Source organism: Gekko japonicus, unplaced genomic scaffold, assembly GCF_001447785.1.
Source record: "Gekko japonicus isolate JY-2015 unplaced genomic scaffold, Gekko_japonicus_V1.1 scaffold668, whole genome shotgun sequence".
Classification (NCBI taxonomy): domain Eukaryota; kingdom Metazoa; phylum Chordata; class Lepidosauria; order Squamata; family Gekkonidae; genus Gekko; species Gekko japonicus.
In genome coordinates, this window is record NW_015174861.1 from 357392 (window position 1) to 376197 (window position 18806).

The 18806-nt window shown below is 43.3% G+C and overlaps 1 protein-coding gene across 3 annotated transcripts in view; it reads right to left on the reverse strand.

Annotated features, from left to right (window-relative positions):
* The window catches only part of RHOT1 (ras homolog family member T1), a 49403-nt gene that overhangs the window by 7232 nt on the left and 23365 nt on the right, over positions 1-18806 (reverse strand). For 2 of the 3 annotated variants that reach the window (XM_015424683.1, XM_015424682.1), the window contains exons 11-19: positions 18288-18408; positions 17562-17646; positions 16982-17127; positions 16147-16247; positions 14988-15118; positions 13042-13125; positions 10491-10610; positions 8141-8343; positions 4371-4493 (exon numbers count right to left, since the gene is read on the reverse strand). In XM_015424683.1, the coding sequence (XP_015280169.1) occupies positions 4371-4493; positions 8141-8343; positions 10491-10610; positions 13042-13125; positions 14988-15118; positions 16147-16247; positions 16982-17127; positions 17562-17646; positions 18288-18408 (1114 nt within the window). The remainder of the gene's footprint in view (positions 1-4370; positions 4494-8140; positions 8344-10490; positions 10611-13041; positions 13126-14987; positions 15119-16146; positions 16248-16981; positions 17128-17561; positions 17647-18287; positions 18409-18806) is intronic. The other variant, XM_015424684.1, reaches the window with a different exon arrangement.

Sequence of the window (18806 nt, forward strand, 5' to 3'; positions counted from 1 at the left end):
AAAATAACCCCACATGGCTCGACTGGCTTTAAGGTATGCCACATACAGTATTAAAAACGGCTCGTTTCAAGTCAAGTCTCAAAAGGAAGGAATCCCGGGCAGTTCAAACCAACAATCTTGCATCCCACAAGGGGGAGACACTTCTGTATTTCAATAAATTTCTTTGTAATGACAGACTACCCAACGCATTATGAGTGCAGTTGTTTAAAAGTACCTGCTAAAGGACTTTGGCTCAAGGTTAAAAGTTTGTAAGAACATTTTAAGCTGCCCTATATAGACCCATTAGCTTAGTTCTGTCTATTTGAATAGCCACAGCTCTCCAGGGTCTGAGGCAAAGTTAGATCTGTCTCAACCAGAAGCCCTTTAGTGGCTTGACCCTGAGATCAGGTGCTTTACTATGAGCAAAGACCACCTTCTCTTAAAAAACCATATCAAGCTGAACAGTTCATGCCTTTTTCGGTTCCTAGAAGATTATACGTGGAAGGTATAAAAACGTTCTGAAATATAGTCTTACTTGGTTATTAAGAGCTATGTTTACATTGTCTGTTAAATACAGAAACCAAGAGTTCTCTGTGGCTCTCTAGCCCTTGGCTGGATCATCACATATCATACTGCTCCTTGTAAAAGGCCCATATGTAAAATTACCGACAGCACCAAGTCAAATTAAGTTTATGATTAAAAATGCGACATGGTGAAATGTTGGCAATTGGGGAGGTTTCAAGTGAAGAGAAATTCACACATCTGCTAGCTCTCGTCACAGGAGGTGAAGTCAGAATGCTGGAAACTGAAACAGGAGCTAACGGATGCTGGTTTTTACTCTTTGTTGGTGTGCATGCATGATGTTGCATACCAGCGGATGAGGAGCCTGCAGTGATATCACAACTTGGCACATGTGAGGGGGGAAAAACAGTGGCTGCCATCTCTTGAGGACCAGTGTGTCCTAGAACACAGCGAAGTAAATATATCCCATTATTTGGGGGGGGGGGATACTGGGATTACCTGTGAATGTATTTTCTTAAGAAGGGCAGCAACCCTGGGGAAAAGGCCTCTCAAACTGGGCAGGCAGTCTCTGAAGAGGAGGAAGAGCCTCAATTCCCTGACACAGAAACCGGCACCGGTTTGTTCCAATGGACAGAGACCAAATTAAATAACTGCAACTGGCAGGGCTAGTACAAGCATTTAGAGCCCAAAGGTTGGTTCACTGACCAAACTCTTGTGGTCCCAAAGGAGGGCAAGAGGGATGCCCTTTCTTCATCTTAAATATTAAGTGTGATGGTGCGGCATTACAACAGAAGGGGGGCTAGCTTGCTTGCTTCTTTCCTCTTCTTCCTCAAGCTCACATGAGAGCTCCTCAACCTCACCCCACCCCACATCAATGGCCAGCTAGGCTTGGAATGTCAACACGCAGAATGTCCTGGGGTAAGAGTTCCCAAAGGCTAACTCTGTGGCTATGGAATTATTTAAGATCCAATGACCGGAGGCAATTTCTAACACAGTGAACTTTTTCTAATGCTTTATTGGCTTGCAGGCACCAGGTGAAAACATTTCTGTTCTCTCTGGCTTTTAGATCATCTCTTAACACTTGTGGCATTTTAACCCCATCTTAATTTTCCTGATTACTGCTTTATCACTGGAATTTTATTAATCATTTTAAACAAATTGTACTATTGTACTCTTGTTGACTAGCCACTTCGTGGAGAAGTGAGACAGACATTTTCTGAACACATACATCCTGAATCTCTCTTCCAGATTCCCAAAAGGTTGCTGAAGCAGCCTTGGCTGAGGGGGCTCCTGGAAATCTAAGTGACAAGAAGATGAAGCCAAAGCAATGCGCTGCCACAGACTTCCTCTTCCCCCCCTGCCACTCTCCTCAATACAAAGAAAGCTCTGCATTTCCAACAGGGCTTAATCCCAACACTATCATACTTGAGGGCTTTCACAAGTACTGAAAGCAGTTTTACAAGGGCAAAAGAAAAGGAGCACAATATCCTGGATCCTATGGAAGGCAGAGCTTCTGTCTGCTTTGCCTTGAGGGAAAATATACCGCTCTCTCACTGCAGATGGAGGGCCAAGCTCTGAAGTACTGACTCCATGTTCAAGGCTAAGACCCTAAGAGAAATAGTTCCCAGTGGGTGCTACATCCCAGGGAACGGAAAGAAAGCTAATGAGAGAAGCCGGTCTCAAGCATGTGTGCACTTCATAGATGGAGTGGGAATTGAGGCTAACCAGAAAATGTTGAATTGGACAGCAGCCAGCAGAAACCTGCTTGTATAAGAGACTGAACTGTAAAAGCCATTTTTTTCCTCATGTATACCTGGATGCCCCTTCCCTGAACAGAGTATTAGTTATCTCAAATATCCAGAGTGTCTCAGCTTGGCACTGCCCACTGCCAAACTGAAACTGGGGTTGGGGGGGGGAGAGCTTTCCTCAAAGGTAACTGCCCTCCTGCTTTAGAAAAAATACATTTTCTTCTAGAATGTCCATCATGAAAAACTGCAGGGGGATGAATCCAAAGGTTGTTTTCTACCATGAATATTTTATAGTGCATTATATTAATGATATAGGACATACTATGTATGATTAGGCATTAACCTATTTACCCCATGAATATTATATAGTACATTATATTAATGATATAGGATATCAACCTATTTACCCCAGTGGAACCCAAATCCCCCCTCCCCCAAAAAAAATCCTGGACCGCTGAGCTTACTGAAATGCTGCTCCTGGGTCAGACAGGACCCTCAGAAACAGCAGGAGGACGCAACTGGGAGTCAACAATGAAAGAGGGAAGTCAGCAAAAAATGACAACAACAAACAACACCATACCTCCTTCCACTGCTGGAAGATGTGTATCACTATGCAATCCTTCTCTACCCAGTGAAAGATCAGCTCCAGGACCCCATTCTAGGCAGTAGAGGCTGGTTAGTGAGTGCCTAATCTATGGCATAAATTATCCCAGAGGACTTTAGAATGAACCTGTAGCATAAGAATGTATGGGACTCACTTCCTACTTAAATTTTTGCCAAAGCAGTTAACAATATTAGTGAAACCAGCAAACTGCATAGATATTTGGGGGGGGGGGGATCTCTGCCACAACAGACATTTTAACATTCTTCACCTATTGTACAGTTAATTAACAATTAAGGTTTAAAATGCACTGTTAAAAACGTCTTCCTAGTCCTTCCCTATTCACATTGTCAATACCTTCAGACACAAATTCTGCACCAAATACATTCTAAACTTCATTTTTCTAAAATGCTTGCTTACAGGTACCATAGGCCGCTATAATAGGCCAACAAACTTCAGAAGCGCCACATGAGAAAAAATAATTGATTTGAACTCCCATTCCTTTGATGGGTCAAACTGATACAAACTGCGCAATTAGAGGTGAGATATGCATTTAACATAAAGTGCTGGGCTAAATCCTTTTCTGTGCGTGCCAAAGAAAAGGTTTTAACAGACATGCCGCAGTGCAAATAAGATGCAGCAGTTTTCGGTACTGAAAAATCTTTACAGAATTAGGTTACAACTTTCCCCAGAATATTTTAGTGTCTTGAGCAGATGATATTGACCACTGTACATTCTTAGAGGTATGAAATAAGTTATTTTGTTAGAGAGGAGTCTATTGTTAACATTGCAGATCTCATCACACCATATCCAGTAACATGGACAGAACGTAAATGCACTCTGAACATGGGAAGCAACGTCCACTCACACCCAAAATATCTTACAAAGCCAAGTACAAGTGGACTGTAAAGCAGAGGTCAGCGTCTGGAGGCCCCAGGGTCAAGTGTGGCCCCTGGAGGATGTCAACTGGTTTCCTAGTTGCCAAAGGCAAGCAGTGGTGTGGAGAAAAAATTATTTCAGTGGCAACAGAAATGGCTGCTGATCCACTTTTAAGGGTGGCAGAACAGAGGCACCATCTCTCATTCGCTTCTCAAAGTGGGCCCTCCAAGAAAACTCATTACAGACCACAGCTGTACAGTGCTCATCTAGTCACCAGTGTGCCTCTAAATTGTACATGAAACATACTTCTAACGTCTACATCAAAATGACAAATCTCAGGATATAGCTGGGTGGTGTTAAGTGCCTTAACAAGTGCTTCATTTTTAGTAGTCACCTTAAAGCCGTTTGGGCTTCCCTACTTGGCTACTGTTGCTAAATTGCTGAAAACTGAGCAACAAGCACGGTATGGGTTGATGCGCCCCAAACAACCAACTATGAGGCAAAGTGCTTTAAGATGTAGCTAATATTTGCCCATTTAATGGATATGGATATGAAGAGGTCTGTTTATCAGTTACCAAGTTTAACCATTTAACAAAATATTTGTAAAGCACGCCTGGTACCTAGTAAATAAAATCAAAGACCTGTTAAGAACTGCAGTGAAGAGTTTGTTCTTTACAGATTGCAGCAAGTCTGAGTTGAGGAGGTTCTGACAGATGCAAAACGTACACCTGTTGCAGGTGCACATACAGCGTAACCGGGCATGGCTGCGAAAACACACAGAAGGACAGGAGTTGAGATCTCAGGTAGAAGCTAGGGCTGAGCCAAAACCATTAAGGGCAGGAATCGTCACATTTGGGAGGGGAAAGGAAGGCAAGGGTAGTCTAAAGCTGTGCAGATTTCTAGGAGGAGAGATTTTAGAAAATGCATTGTATTAGCAATGCCTCCATCCCCACAAGAGAAAGCCAACAGTTTGACCCTTTTTTCCTACTTAAGAGAAGCCGAACGGAATATGGACTTGCACAGCAAGAGGCCACGCCTTCAGTTCATGGAAAGGATGGAATAAGTTGTTTCATTCACCTACTACTCAAGCTGAACAACTTTGGTTTAAAGTGACAGCTACCCTTACCTCTTCCATCCCAACCAACATTCACATGCTTCAGAATCAGGGAAGGAGCAAGGGAAGGTAAACAAGTCAGATATACTACTGTACACGTAGTGTAAAATATTTGAATATTCCACATTGATCAAATACATGGAGAAAACAGCCTTATTGGTTAGAATTTGAACTCAGATGTCTGCTTTTCAATCTGGACTGCCAACACAAGATGGGCTTTATGCCCACTGAATAGCCAACACTGATAGTTACACATTCAGATTTACCCGTATTCTCTAGCATAGCAGGGGAACACTCTATTCTTATAAGTGGCTTAAAAGGGGGGGAGCATTAGGCATATTCATGGAACACAGGATTCATTTCATCAAAAAGACTAGAAGTAGAAAGCCCTTAAGTCAGAAGCAATGTCCCAGATGCTAAGGACAAACCAGGGGGCAGGTGGGACAACTCTTTGGGGATGGGCCAATTCTTGGTTTGCTTGGAAACTTCACAGGACATCTAGCTGGCTTCAGACAGGAATCCCTGTATGCAAAACCTTAACAAAACCCACAAGAACCTTGTTGAAGTGAAAGCCACAAAGAATGGGATGGATCTAAAGCAGGATAAGTAGAGCTCCACCTCTGTAATGGGGCTTTCCCACCTGCTCCTTTAGTTCCCTCTGCACCTCAATCCAAAAAACTGCTCAAGTACCAGGTGGCCCTCAGGAATTGAAATGGATGTGGTAGAAGTGGCTGTAGCTGGAGTAGGGACAGAATACACAGAAACTGAAGAAACTGCCTTCAGATTTTGGAATATGATCTCCAGACAACATCAGCTTTCGCACTATACTAAATCTGCCATTTCAGAAGTTGTCTAATGTAGGTAATATAGTCGGGTGCTGAACTTCCAAGTGCACATGGATGCACACAGGACTTGCCTGGCAACAGAGTGAGATGCTCAGCGAGAAACAGCAACCATCATACACTAAGACACATACAGTGGCATCTAAAGCATTGTGAGCAGATCTCCATTCACGGAATGGAACTTTACCATTTCCCATTCCCACGAGAGCCTACCATGTCCCCCAGAATGCTGGAGGAGGATGTTGAGCTTGATATGAGGGTGGAGCTGCTGTAGAGGGAGAGAGGAATCAGCAGCATTTGTTCCCTAATCCCCTCGCCAGCAAAAAGGGCCCTAATGCTGAGAACAAGCATGGGATCCAATCAGCTTTTCCACTAGTGAAAAGGGAAAGGAGGGATCCACCTTGACTAGCCAAAAGGCTAGGTTAGGGGATCACGGGACCTGCGTGGACAAAAGCCACGTGGGGGGGGGGCTGCAAAAGGGAGGAGGACTTTGGCAAGATGGAGTGAAAAAGCTGGCTGGATCCACCCTCACATGGGAGAAACATGAAACACAGGATATCTTAAATGTATAAAATAAAAAGTGCACTGTGAGCAAGCAAATTCATTTAGCACACAGTGATGCTACAACGAAGAGTTATAAAGTACCAAAGCAAAGTATGACTTTCAGTTTGCAGATCGGTGCGTTTTAAGACACCTATTGCCTGAAACATTCAGAACTTTTCATTTTCCACATCAATGTATTGAGAACGGTATACATGAAGTGGGTTGAAGCCTCTAACACATGGCACAAATGCTAAATATTATTTTACACTGATTTTTGGTAAGTGAGTAGACTGAAAGAATCCTTTAAAGCTCAGGGATCAGTTAAAACTGATGTTTGTAAACAACTAAATTGAACAACTCAGGCATGTCATGGTGCTTAGCACAGCTATGAAGACCGTAAGGAGAGCATTCTGTCACACTGCTTAATGTAATGACGAAGAATACCAATGCCAGTATGCTCTAGTTTACAGGACAGAAATCTCAATGATTTTCCCCACAATACAAGGGGATTCAAGAAGAAGGAAAGAAGAGGGGGAATGGCTTGAGAGTGATTTCTTTGCTTTCACCTTGCTAAAGGTTCCATCAAAAAGGAAAACTTGGAATTTTCACAGGGCCCTTTCTCTGGCTTCCTGGGCTGAAAGTGGGTCCATCCCCATAGTTAGAACAGATAGCATCCCCAGTGCATAAATGCTTAATTCCTTCCAAGAGTGGTTTTTTTAAAAACCTCTACAGACTAGGATATAACATAACTGGTACATGGCTGGGATCCAAAGAGTTATTTCAGGCATGCCCAGTAGGATTTTGGCCTTGAATGACCCACACATCACAGACTGCTTTTGGAAAGTCCACTGAATTTCAGAAGCAGTTTGCCACAGGGCAGGGAGGGCTACAGTGTGAGAAACATCCACTCAAAGCCTGGGGCATGTGGAACTAGCTGCATGGATCTTTAGATCTCTACTCATGTGCAGCGTCTATTAGGAGACACACGTGTAACTGGCAAATAAGGTAAGGTAAAGGTTCCCTTGCTCGAAAGCCAGTCGAGTCCGACTCTAGAGATGCGGTGCTCATCTCCGTTTCAAAGCCGAAGAGCCAGCGCTGTCCGAAGACGTTTTCCGTGGTCATGTGGCCGGCATGACTAAACACCAAGGTGCACGGAACGCTATTACCTTCCCACCGAAGTGGTACCTATTTATCTACTTGCAATTTCTTGCTTTCGAACTGCTAGGTTGGCAGGAGCTGGAACTAGAGACGGGAGCTCACTCCATCATGCGGCACCTGGGTCTCGAACTGCTGAACTACTGACCTTCCACAGCCTGCAGTTCAGTGTCTTAACCACTTGAGCCACCGCAGCTCCATACAACTGGCAAATACATGTAACCTAATAACAAGTCAGCACCATGAGAGCCAAAAAGTATAGCTCAGAAACTAACCTCTTGTCCATCTGTGCAAATACACAATTGGTACCCGTCAGTGACCTCAAAAACAGACAGTACTGTTTTACCCAAAACTTTAATTATACTCCCCCCACCCCAGGAAACAAGGGTCCAGTCTCCTTGGGGCATGCTCACAACTCTTCGTTAATGAATAATGACAATGAGCAAGGCAGTGCATGCATACATGGAGAGAACAGAACCCCATGTCTTTAAGAAATATCTTGTGTCATAACTGATTCAAACATTTATCAAAAGTGCATTAGCAGCAACAGCTGGCAGATACGGAGTTTTTCTGAAGTTCTCTACTTCTCTCAGCCAATTTAGTGTAAAACATATTCCTTTAGTTGCATCACTAACATCTCCCTCAGTTGTGAAACACAGTTTCGGTGAGGCACAGAGTTCCATCCTTAGGTGAGATACAGCATGCAAACTGTCGTGGTCCATGCAGCAGGAACATTAAGGTGCTTCCAAGTACTTACGGATACATGGCCATCGTTGTCAGCTTAACAAAGATGTCCTTATTAGGTGCATCAACAGTGTTACAAGAAAAGGCTTGTGGTGGAGGCATTTTGTGTTTTTTGCAGAAGTCCGCTGGAGAAATGCCATACTGCTGCCTAACTTCATGAAGGTCTGATTTGGCAGCTATCACTAAGCAAGGTATTCGGCTGTCCATGAAGTGTTGCTACAGATTTAAAGTTGTTAAAAAGTGAAAAGTTAAAACAGAGAGATGTACAAGCCTAGAAAAATTTATACACTGGGATCACACGGTTAAGCTATGGACTTAAGCCCAAGGGGACTTTACACTCGAGTCCCACTAAGAGGAACACTACAAACTGCTTTTGAAATTCATCCTTTGTGATAGGAGTTGGGATCTGCTGGTCAAAGTAAAAACAACTGTTCACATAAGCTGAAGTAGCTCTGGGATCATGGCTGTTAACTTTTGCCACACAAACACATTCGGAGGCTTACAATGCAATCCTAAGCATGTTTAGCTGAAAGTTATTTCCACTCAATTCAATGGGGCACGTGCAAGAAACCGTTCTTAGGAATGCAGTGTTAAATTTTTATGCCTTATGACCTTTAAAAAAAAGACAGACTCAATGTTTTCATTCAATAGATTATACCTAAAACCCTGTACATGCAAGTGACAAATATTTAACATGTGCATTTAGTATCAGGGTAGGTGTCACTCAGGGCAGGTTTAAGCAAATGAAGTTCTACGCATCACACTTAAGGCATGTTTTAGCAGGTTTGTGGTACTGGGTTGAGTTACGTCAATTTTGCAGTAATTTTTTAATTTGGAAGTGCAACAAAAATGTTATGAAACATATGAAGTCGCAAGAAGTTGTTTGGCAGAACAATGTGCTGCTTCAAAGGACTTGTAAAGTTTGTTAAAATTGTACTTGAAGATGAAAATACCACAGATTAGTCATTGGTGTAGGAAGACCCTACTACACATAACTCACATTGTGTACATATGCACTAAGTTGCGCTTAACTCTAGCTTCCTAGAGCATGCACATCCACGTTACATTCATGAAGAGGTATGTTCCCATGGCTTTAAAAGCTTTTAATGCAAAATCCAGCCCACAATTCCTCTACGGAGCTCCCATACGGATAAGTGCAATCAATCAATCAGCTGAGGGACAACAACCTTTTTTTTGTACGGAAAATTCTTGGTCTCCCTGTGTTCCATATGCTGCAATTTGTCTTGAAACTGGCCAGATGTTGCTAGAAACTCGGGCCTGGTTTTTGATGATCAAATTTTGGCTTCGCCTTTTGTTTAATTGTGATTTGAATTCTCTTACTTTCTTAATGTTGACAGATTATCGTGAATCTAACTGGTTGAAATTAGTCCTTAACAAGATTAGGTCTATAGGTATACCTCTAGATTCGCTTTACTTACCATCTGCCTCAACCCCATTCCAGATAATTAAACGTAGGCTGTTAGATATCCAATTTCAGCACCTGACTGAGGCAGCTAGAAAAACTTGCTCTCCAATTAATCTGGAATTATCTGTGATACCTGGCCAGATAGCCTCTTATTTCTGTTCTTTAACTGATCCACATCAAAGAAGGGCATTTATGGTGGCCAGATTTAACATACTGCCGTCAGCCATCCTTTTTGGAAGATGTAAAAAAATCCCCTATGAATTTAGATGATGCCCCTGTAGCCTGGGTGCTATTGAATCTGTTTCCCATATTCTATCAAATTGTCCATTATACATTAAGATCCGTGAAAAATTTCTGAACTTCCTTCTCTGTACATGGTGTGGCCTCCCTGACAGCGTCAAGGTTCAGCAGTTACTTTCTGGATACAACTTTCTCATAACCGCTAATGTCGCCTGTTTTCACCAGTCTGCAATTCAATTCAGGGAAGCTATTAATTGCTCTATTTCATTTTGGTTGGCCTTACGATCAATGCATTAAAAAAATATTAATGTACTTTTATCTTTGACATGCCAATAAAGGTTGTCTGTCTGTACATTCATGAAGGACAATCATACCAGACAATCAACAGACAAGAATCTTTTAAACTTCTAGAACAAAGTAATTTTTGTGCAGGAATGTCATTGTGTCAGAAGCAACCATACTCTTTTCAGAGTACAGAACTGAGAAACACACACCCAGAATAACAATCTGGACATGGCTTTTGGATAAGTTGAGGGCAAGAAATAATAGGACTCTGTGCTCCCTAAAAACACAACTTTGAATAAAACGCATTCGATAAATGGATGATGTCCAAAATCTACCATGTGACTGAGACCAACTCCAAGGATATTTTTCATATTTGTATTTACATTACAGCATAGATGCATCAGATACAAACCTTAAACATCCTGGCACAGTATTCAAAGGACTTGGGATTGCTGACATCATACACTAGGCATACAACATCACATACGGTGTCAGCATCACATAAGAAGTCAGATTCACACACATTATGCAACTAAAAAGGAAGGGGAGAATTTCAACAAATATGAATAAACTTATTTTCACATATGGCCTGATCTCTAGAACATTCCACACGCTCCAAAATCAGTTCGCTCTCTGATCTGTCATTCAGAGGGTCTCCCTATCCACTGGCTGCTTTGCTTGAGTCCTGTCTCCAACATTCTAAACATTTTGCTGTTCCCCTCCCCCCCCATAGCCAGTCAGAACACGAGGTTATTTGCATATGCAGCCTCATTGGCCTTTGCCTCGGAACACAGAGGTTGTTTGCATTTGCGACTTGATTGGTTTTTGCCTCTAACATTTTAAACAGTTTTCTGTTCTGAGGTAAAATGTGTCCAATCTCCAGGTGAGGGCTGGAGAGCCCTCAGAATTACAACTGCTTTCCAGATGGCAGAGATCAGTTCCCCTGGAGAAAATGGTGGGCTCTGTATCCTTATATGCTGCTGAGGTGGCCCCCATATTGACAGCCAATGTGACGTAGCAGTCAGGGCTTCAGAGCACGGGAGAGGCTGCAGGTGTGTGGGGGGTGGAAAGCTGAAGAGTGAGGGGGAAATAAATGTAGGTTGATGATTGGCTGGGAAGGAGACAGGGTTGCCAACTCCAGATGGGAAATTCCTGGAGATGTGAGGGATGGAGCCTGGAGAGGGTGAGGTTTCAGGAGGCATGGGACCTTGGACAGGTACAAAGCCATAGACTCCACCCTCCAAACCAACTATTCCCTTCTGGGGAACCACTGTTGCCAATCTCCAGGTGAGGGCTGGAGATCGCTCAAAATTACAACTGTTCTTTAGGTAGCAGAGATCAGTTCCTCTGGAGAAAATGGTGGACTCAGTGTCATTATACCCTACTGAGATCGCCACAGCAAATTGACACTGAGTGTCCAAGGTCAGGGCACCCTCCCAGAGCCTCTTTCTAGAGGCCGCTGTATTTATTTCCACAACGGGCCTTTTTCCTAGTATTCCTAGTATTTACATATTTATAAAGCATATAAAAGATGTGCTGAGATACACAAAACCTATGTTTATGGGGGTTCTACCCAAGCCTAGAAAAGTGAGAACCAAACTAACACAGACAGCCACATTGATGGCATGCATTCCTGCCCCATTCAGCGTCATTATACCCTATATTCATGGGGCAGGGGGTGATGTGGGTCTGATTTTTATATCAATGGTGCATTCAGGTGAGAGGAACTGAACACTTTTCTCTTCATGCACTTCAGACACTTTCCTTCCAGCACCCTAGCTCCAAAGCCCAGAAGGCATCCAGTCTGGGAGGAAAGTGCCTGTAATGACAGGGTGCAGTTCTCCTTGGGTCTGCATCTTCTTTGATAATACTGCAGAATACCACCACTGCCCCCTCCACTTTATACATGAACAGGGTAGACACATCTGTTTGGCCTCTCATTCTTTCTCTGTATCTACATATGTTATAAACACCAGCTGACAATCTTATTCTACCAGCTCTGCAGATACAAAAATGCTACTGTTCATGCCATCCTTGTAAACCGAAAGCAGCACGCTGAATTCATTCTATTTTCTAGCAATACATATTGCTTTAATGCAGCACATCACTGTTATGCCATTTTTAAATTCTGTCATACCCTATACGGACTGGGCCTTGGGTACCATTAACTGCCTGCTTCTGTATAAACCAACTGAAACAGTAAGTTCTGCTTCACAGCCCCTGTTGCATGTGAGGCAGGCTGGCCAGCTGCAAGGAACAGGGCCTTTCTCTGTAGTGCCACTTCATTTGTGGAATCCTTCACTGCCCATCTACTTGGTACCATTTTTAAAGTTTCCAGTGACATACTGTCCTGTTACTGTCACTGGCATTGATTTTTATTGGGAGTGTGTGCATTATTTTATAGCCAAAGCTAGCCTAATATCAGATCCTGGAAGCTAAGCAGGGTTGGCACTAGTTAGTACTCGGATGGGAGACCACCAAAGAAGCCCAGGGCTGCTTCGCAGAGGCAGGCAATGACAAACCACCTCTGAATGTCTCTTGCCTTGAAAATCCTATGGGGGCTTGCCTATACTAACTGTAACTGGAGGGCAATAGTCTAGGACTATGAGATGATATTTTTTAAAAAAAGTAAATGTGATCTCAAGTCAGCAACCAACAGCTCGAGCTGCAGTGGCCAGGCAGTCATTGGGATGGGGAGGAAGGAACAATGGCTGTGCATTTAGACAGCTGCAAGGGGAAGACACACAGCAATGGGCCAGCTGCTACAATGAAGGAGAAGCAAAGATAGCAGATGTGCTGCATGACTCTACTTTCCACGCCTCTATGTTAAGGCTTCACTACCACCAATGCCTTTGGCACAACACGACAGATGACTCGCCACCATTAAATGCTGTATGCTCTAAACCTAATCAGGTGTTAAAGTACCAAAATATATGTTAATATATATATTGCTATAGCCTTACCAGTAAATATTTCTCTTGGCCATATACGTAGACTGTATTAATTGCATAATAAGACTTGTGGTCTGGACGTATTTGCTTCTGCCTCTGAAATCACAAAAATCCACATTTTATAGAGCAGGTAGTTCCCTTCCATGAACTAAATTTGGCAAACCAACTGGGATTTCTCAACCTGACCATAACACATCATGTTTCAACAAAATCAGAAATCTTTCAAAGGCCATATGAAGGGGGACACACACACACAATACAAACAATATTCTATTTACAGAAAAACAGATAAAGCAAAGATTATCACATTTACCGGTAGCCTAGAGAGCAAAGATTAATATATTGCTCGTTCCAACTAATGATCAGCATTAGCCAGTGCAGTGTAATGGTTGGAGCACTGGATTAAGATGTGTGAGACCCAGGTTCAGCTCTCCAATCTTCCATGGAAGCTTCCTGGGTGACCTTGGGCCAGACACATATTCTCAACCTAGCCTACCTCACAGGATTGTTGTGAGGATAAAATGGAGAAGAGGAAAGAACGATATAAGCAGCTTTGGATTGCCACTGGAGAGGAAAGTGGGGGTGTCAACAAAGTAAATAAATGCTCTAACAGTGTATCTTTCTCCTGACCCTTAAACGCTGGCATACAGAGCACATAGTGACCCCTAGCTCCATTGTGCTTATTCCACAGGCAAGATGGAGCAGTGGGGGGAATAAATCGGCCTGTTTTTCCTGATCATAAAGGACTCTAAGGCTGTGGTCACAATGGTCGTTTTGATCGGGTTTCACTGCTGTATCCTCCTGCTTTTAAAATCGCTGACCAGACAGGCTGATTCGCCCCCCGCGCCGAAGCGGGCTCACTCCCGCAATGCTCCCAGTTCTCTCCTGCACTTTCCTGCACCGGGAAAATCAAGTACTTTCCAGGTATTTGCGCTTTAAATCCGTGATTTCACCCATCTGGACAGCCATCTCTCGCAATGATTGCGATTAGGGCCATCTGACTATTCTTCGCGTGATGTTCCTCCAGCTTCTGTGCCTTTGAGCGCATGAGCAATCCTGCACTGAAAAAAATCATTATTTAAACGTTCAAGCGCACATCCAGCATGGAGGTTGTGGTCCTGCCTGCCCCAAGAGTCCCCGAAGCTGCGGAGGACAGCAAGAGGCAGCTTGGAAAGTTGCTGGGGGGTGGGAGGTGGGCCGGCAGGGAAGGAAGGGCCCGGTGGGCTGGCAGATGGTGGAGCCTGCTCCAGGAGTCTCCAGAGCGGCAGCGGGCAGCAGGAGGCGTTATGGAAAGTTGCTGGGGGGTGGGAGGTGGGCCGGCAGGGAAGGAAGGGCCCGGTGGGCTGGCAGATGGTGGAGCCTGCTCCAGGAGTCTCCGAAGCGGCAGCGGGCAGCAGGAGGCGTTATGGAAAGTTGCTGGGGGGGGGGGGGAGGGGGGGGGGAGGTGAGTGGGGGGGGGAAGTGCTGGGCGGGCTGGCAGGTGAGTGGGCAGCGGAGAGAGAGGGGCCCGCTGCATCTAGAAGGTGCCCAGAGCCTCCTTGCGCAATGCTTCCGGTTCGGGGAGGGATGTGTGATCATCCCAACCCGGAAAAAAATAGTCTGGATCAAATTTATAGTGGGAACAAATCGCAATTAGCTTGCCATGTGACCACAGCCTAAGTAACCTCTGCAATGCAGTACTTCTTCTAACATAGGGAAGAAGTGCTATGGAGATGCTGCAGCTTTGTCTCCAAAATGTTCTGGGGCTCGGAAAGGCAGCTGCAACGGCACCCCATTCACTTCAGCAGCATAGAAGGAGCAAGCAGACAGAAGGCGAATGGAGGAGAGGAAGCCGAACATCTATTTGCAAGGCTGTTGCAGTAGAAGCAGCAGTCAGGTGTCCCAAAACCCGCTTCCCAGCAGCAGTGTAGTATTGGAGTTATGGAAGATATTTGCGGATAAGACAGGCATGTTCTTACCATTAGGTTTCTTCCAAGTAGTGCCTGGAGGACCCCACTCTTCCCACAGCCTTTCATCCCGATTAGATTACACCTGAAAACATTCCTCTGAGTCTGTTTTTTCTGTAGGTCAATCTTTTTGTCTCTAGTCACTTAAAAAAATAGATTTCACACACATTAGCAGACAGAAGAGCTATGATTTGAATCCACTGGAAATTTCCATGGATAGAAGAGATGTGTATTCATGGAGCACAACCTCCCTGTCTCCCTCCTCCTCCTCCAGCACAAAATACCCTGTGAAATGCTGCCCAGAAAACACCACAAGGGGAGGAATCAGCAAAAATTACACTCCTTTCCGTACTCTTACCTAGTGGCTTTCCAAACTGCAAAGAGGGGGGAAAGGTTGCAGGAGCAAGGCCAATGTCCCTTAAACTGGAAAGCTGTAGCTGGACAACTGGCTGCTAAGTCATATGCAAAATTCAGGACCCACCCACTATTTCTTTGCTCTCACTCACAGTTCACAATGCAGACGTGATCTCTTTCTCTCCTATGCATCTCCAGTTTGGTGTAGTGCTTAAGTGTGTGGACTCTAATCTAGGAGAACCGGGTTTGATTCCCCACTCCTCCACTTGCACCTGGCTGGATGACCTTGGGCAAGCCGTAGTTCTGATAAGAGCTGCTCTTGAAAAAGAGCAGTTTCTGTCAAGAGCTCTCTCAGCCCCACCTACCTCACAGGGAGTCTGTTGTGGGGAGGGGAAGGGAAAGGAGTTTGTAAGCCGTTCTGAGACACCTTCGGGTAGTGAAGGGTGGGGTATAAATCCAATCTCTTCTTCTTAAAGGCTCAAGAAGCCTTTTTTTGACTTGAACAACCATAATCACAAGCCTTCCCACAGACCTTTTGTCTTGCTCAACCACCCTTCCCTAAAGCCTGAAACGTATGGTCCAAAGAAGGGGCATGGGTGCCACTAACTTGTTTTTCCCTAAACGTACAAACATAAACTTCCAAAAAATCCACAAGATGTGACAACTATATTAGTGCACCCCACCTGCCATTAAGTGCAGGATGGAAAAATGCTAAGATGCCACATCATTTGTTGATTTGAAATATGCCCACTCTGCTTTTCTCTTGCAGAGAAATTAACATCCTTCCAAAAGTATTCTGAACACTACAGTCTATTACCTGTAATTGCTGATGCTTGAGATTCTTGTTCAGTTAATATTGAATATCCTAAATAGCCCAAGTACTCAAGGCAGCGCTGTACATCCAAATACGTAGTTAACCTGTGTGTGTGGGGGGGGAATTGCTTCATTAGTTACAAAATTTCACCAAATCCCGGTTTTCTGTAACAAGGCACTGAGGAATTTAAAGAAGTGCAGTGGGGGAAAATGTTACATTTACCTACAGAGAAATTAATATAGGTGACAGATTTGACCATTTCACTTACCACTTTCAAATTTTTACATTCTTAAAGAAGTCCAAAAGACAGGCAGAATGGAAGGCCACAGTAGGGTATATCAGAGCTGCAAAGCAATACAATCCCCCCTTCCACTCTCTTTCAGACATACTGCCTGCTGGATCAAATATATATCAAGCAGACGCCTAACATTAAGGGAAGAATGATAATCAAGAACACTGAGTTTTAACTGTCATGGAATCAAAGCTGTCCCTCATCTGTATCTTCCAGTTTGCAGATCTGGAGCCACATGCATGCTTCCCACTGACAGAAAAACAGCATGACAGAGAAAGGTAAGAGAGGATTCATTGCATGCGGCTTCTCTCTATGTACAGCGTTTAGAAAGGAAGCGTTCAGCTAAGCATTCTATGAATGCACAGCCTAGGAAAAAGAGATTTTCCAGTTGATTCGGTTGACTGCAAAATGTGGCCCTGAACCTTTTGAGTTCAAAGACTGATTTGACAAAGCCTACTCCACCCCCACCCCAAATCCTACAGTCTTCTCAAGAAGCAGACTGGTTCTGGGAGTACTGCAGTTTAAGTATTCATGTGTTGCACTTACGTCCATTGAGACAGAAATCCCTGATATGTTATCCAGCCCATTTCGTTTGTACAAATGGTGTTGTTGACATCAGGTCCCCAGGGTATATAAGGGAAAACTTTGAACAGATCTTTGAGCTCCTCAGGAGACAAAGCACAATCTCGGTCCTGAAACCAAAACGAATGTAACAGAGAAATAGTTGCTACCATGTGTATGTGTTCATGTTCACAAAGATGAATTTCATTTCAGATGGAGGACTGAAGTGTATAAACATTTAAAAAAATGAAATGTTAATTACCAAACAGTTTAACTTTATTTTATAATTTACAAATAGCACTCAAACTTCTTGAATTCCTGCTTCTATTGGTTTAGAGAGTACAAGCCTTTGGGACAAGGAAACAATTGGTTATATAATACCTGACTTGGAAAGTTCTTGAAACAGGCTACACATCAAAAATGTTAAACATTTCAGATACAATAAAAAAAACACAACACTGACAGGTCACCTTCTCTCCTCTGCACTAATTATGTACTACACATTATTTGGTTACAATTCAATACTGCTGATGAAAGTAGCTCCTAATTGAGATTAAAAACTTACCAAATCATGCTTATCAAAAATGCTTTGCAGAAATAGATATGCATGGTGATTCAACTCTGTTGTGCAGTCAGAAGGTATTTTTAACCTAGTTAGACAGAAAATCTATTAACATTTATGCAGAACCCTCATATGTTTTATTTTACTCACTACCTTTTCATAATTCATTACCCACTAACCATTATTTGCTGAGTAGAACAGCATGCATTACAGAACATAAGTAGGGAATGATTTCTCAAAGGAAAAATGTTGCGTACGCGTAAGTTACATTCATACATTTTTTTAAATCCCACTTATCTCAAATTTGTGCTTAAGTTACTTGGTGAGCTTCAAGGCCCAACAGATATTTGGTACCTACGTCTTCCTAGTAACTGCACCACAGTGACTCTTCAACAAGGTCAAGTAGTTGGTAGGTATCTATGCTTCCTTCTGATTTCTCTAGACCAAGTATAGTCACCCAGCAGTCATCCAACTGCCACTTTATTGAGTTAAACTGTCCATCACCCCCATAAGAAGCTAATCATTTTATTCCATGACATACAACAGAGAATATATCAAATGCAAGAATCCATATTACACATTAATTACTATGACGACTAAAAATTTCTATTTGGGCCACTGGTGGAAACAATACTGGACTCGATGACCTTGGGTCTGACTTAGAAGGGCTTCAGCTGCCTTTCACAGGCATACAGTACAAACAGGGTCTGTTGTTTTTTTAATACATACACAGGAAACAAATACTCTGGAGTGAGCTCTAGGTCATCATCATATCCAAAACGCCGCAACACTGTCCAAGTTGTTTCATGTCTCCCTCGCTGAATAAAAAGTGTGTGTAGAAAAAGAAAACCTGAAAAGACAAAGCTCTTCAATTGCTAGTTCCGGGTACACACACAATGGGCATTCAGTAGAGTTTTTAGATATAAAACACAGATGCTTAGAACAAGCAGACAGAATGAAAACTCCTATAAGACTTATTCAGGAGACCCATTCCTGTAAGCAATGCTGTGCTTACAGTGTTCCGGGTTGTAACTCTAGTAGCCACAATGCCAGAAGCTGGTTTCCTTTCCCAGGAAAGACAAAACTGCTTCTCTCTGTAGCCCATATTGTAAATGCAGATAGTGCAACAGATATTGTGACATTACAGCTGAAGAGAGAGAAAAGCACTTCAGGCTTTTCCCCACCTTTATTTCATTTTTCGATATGCCCACTGGGCAAGTAAACCAACCAACTGTAAAGAAGCCCTTG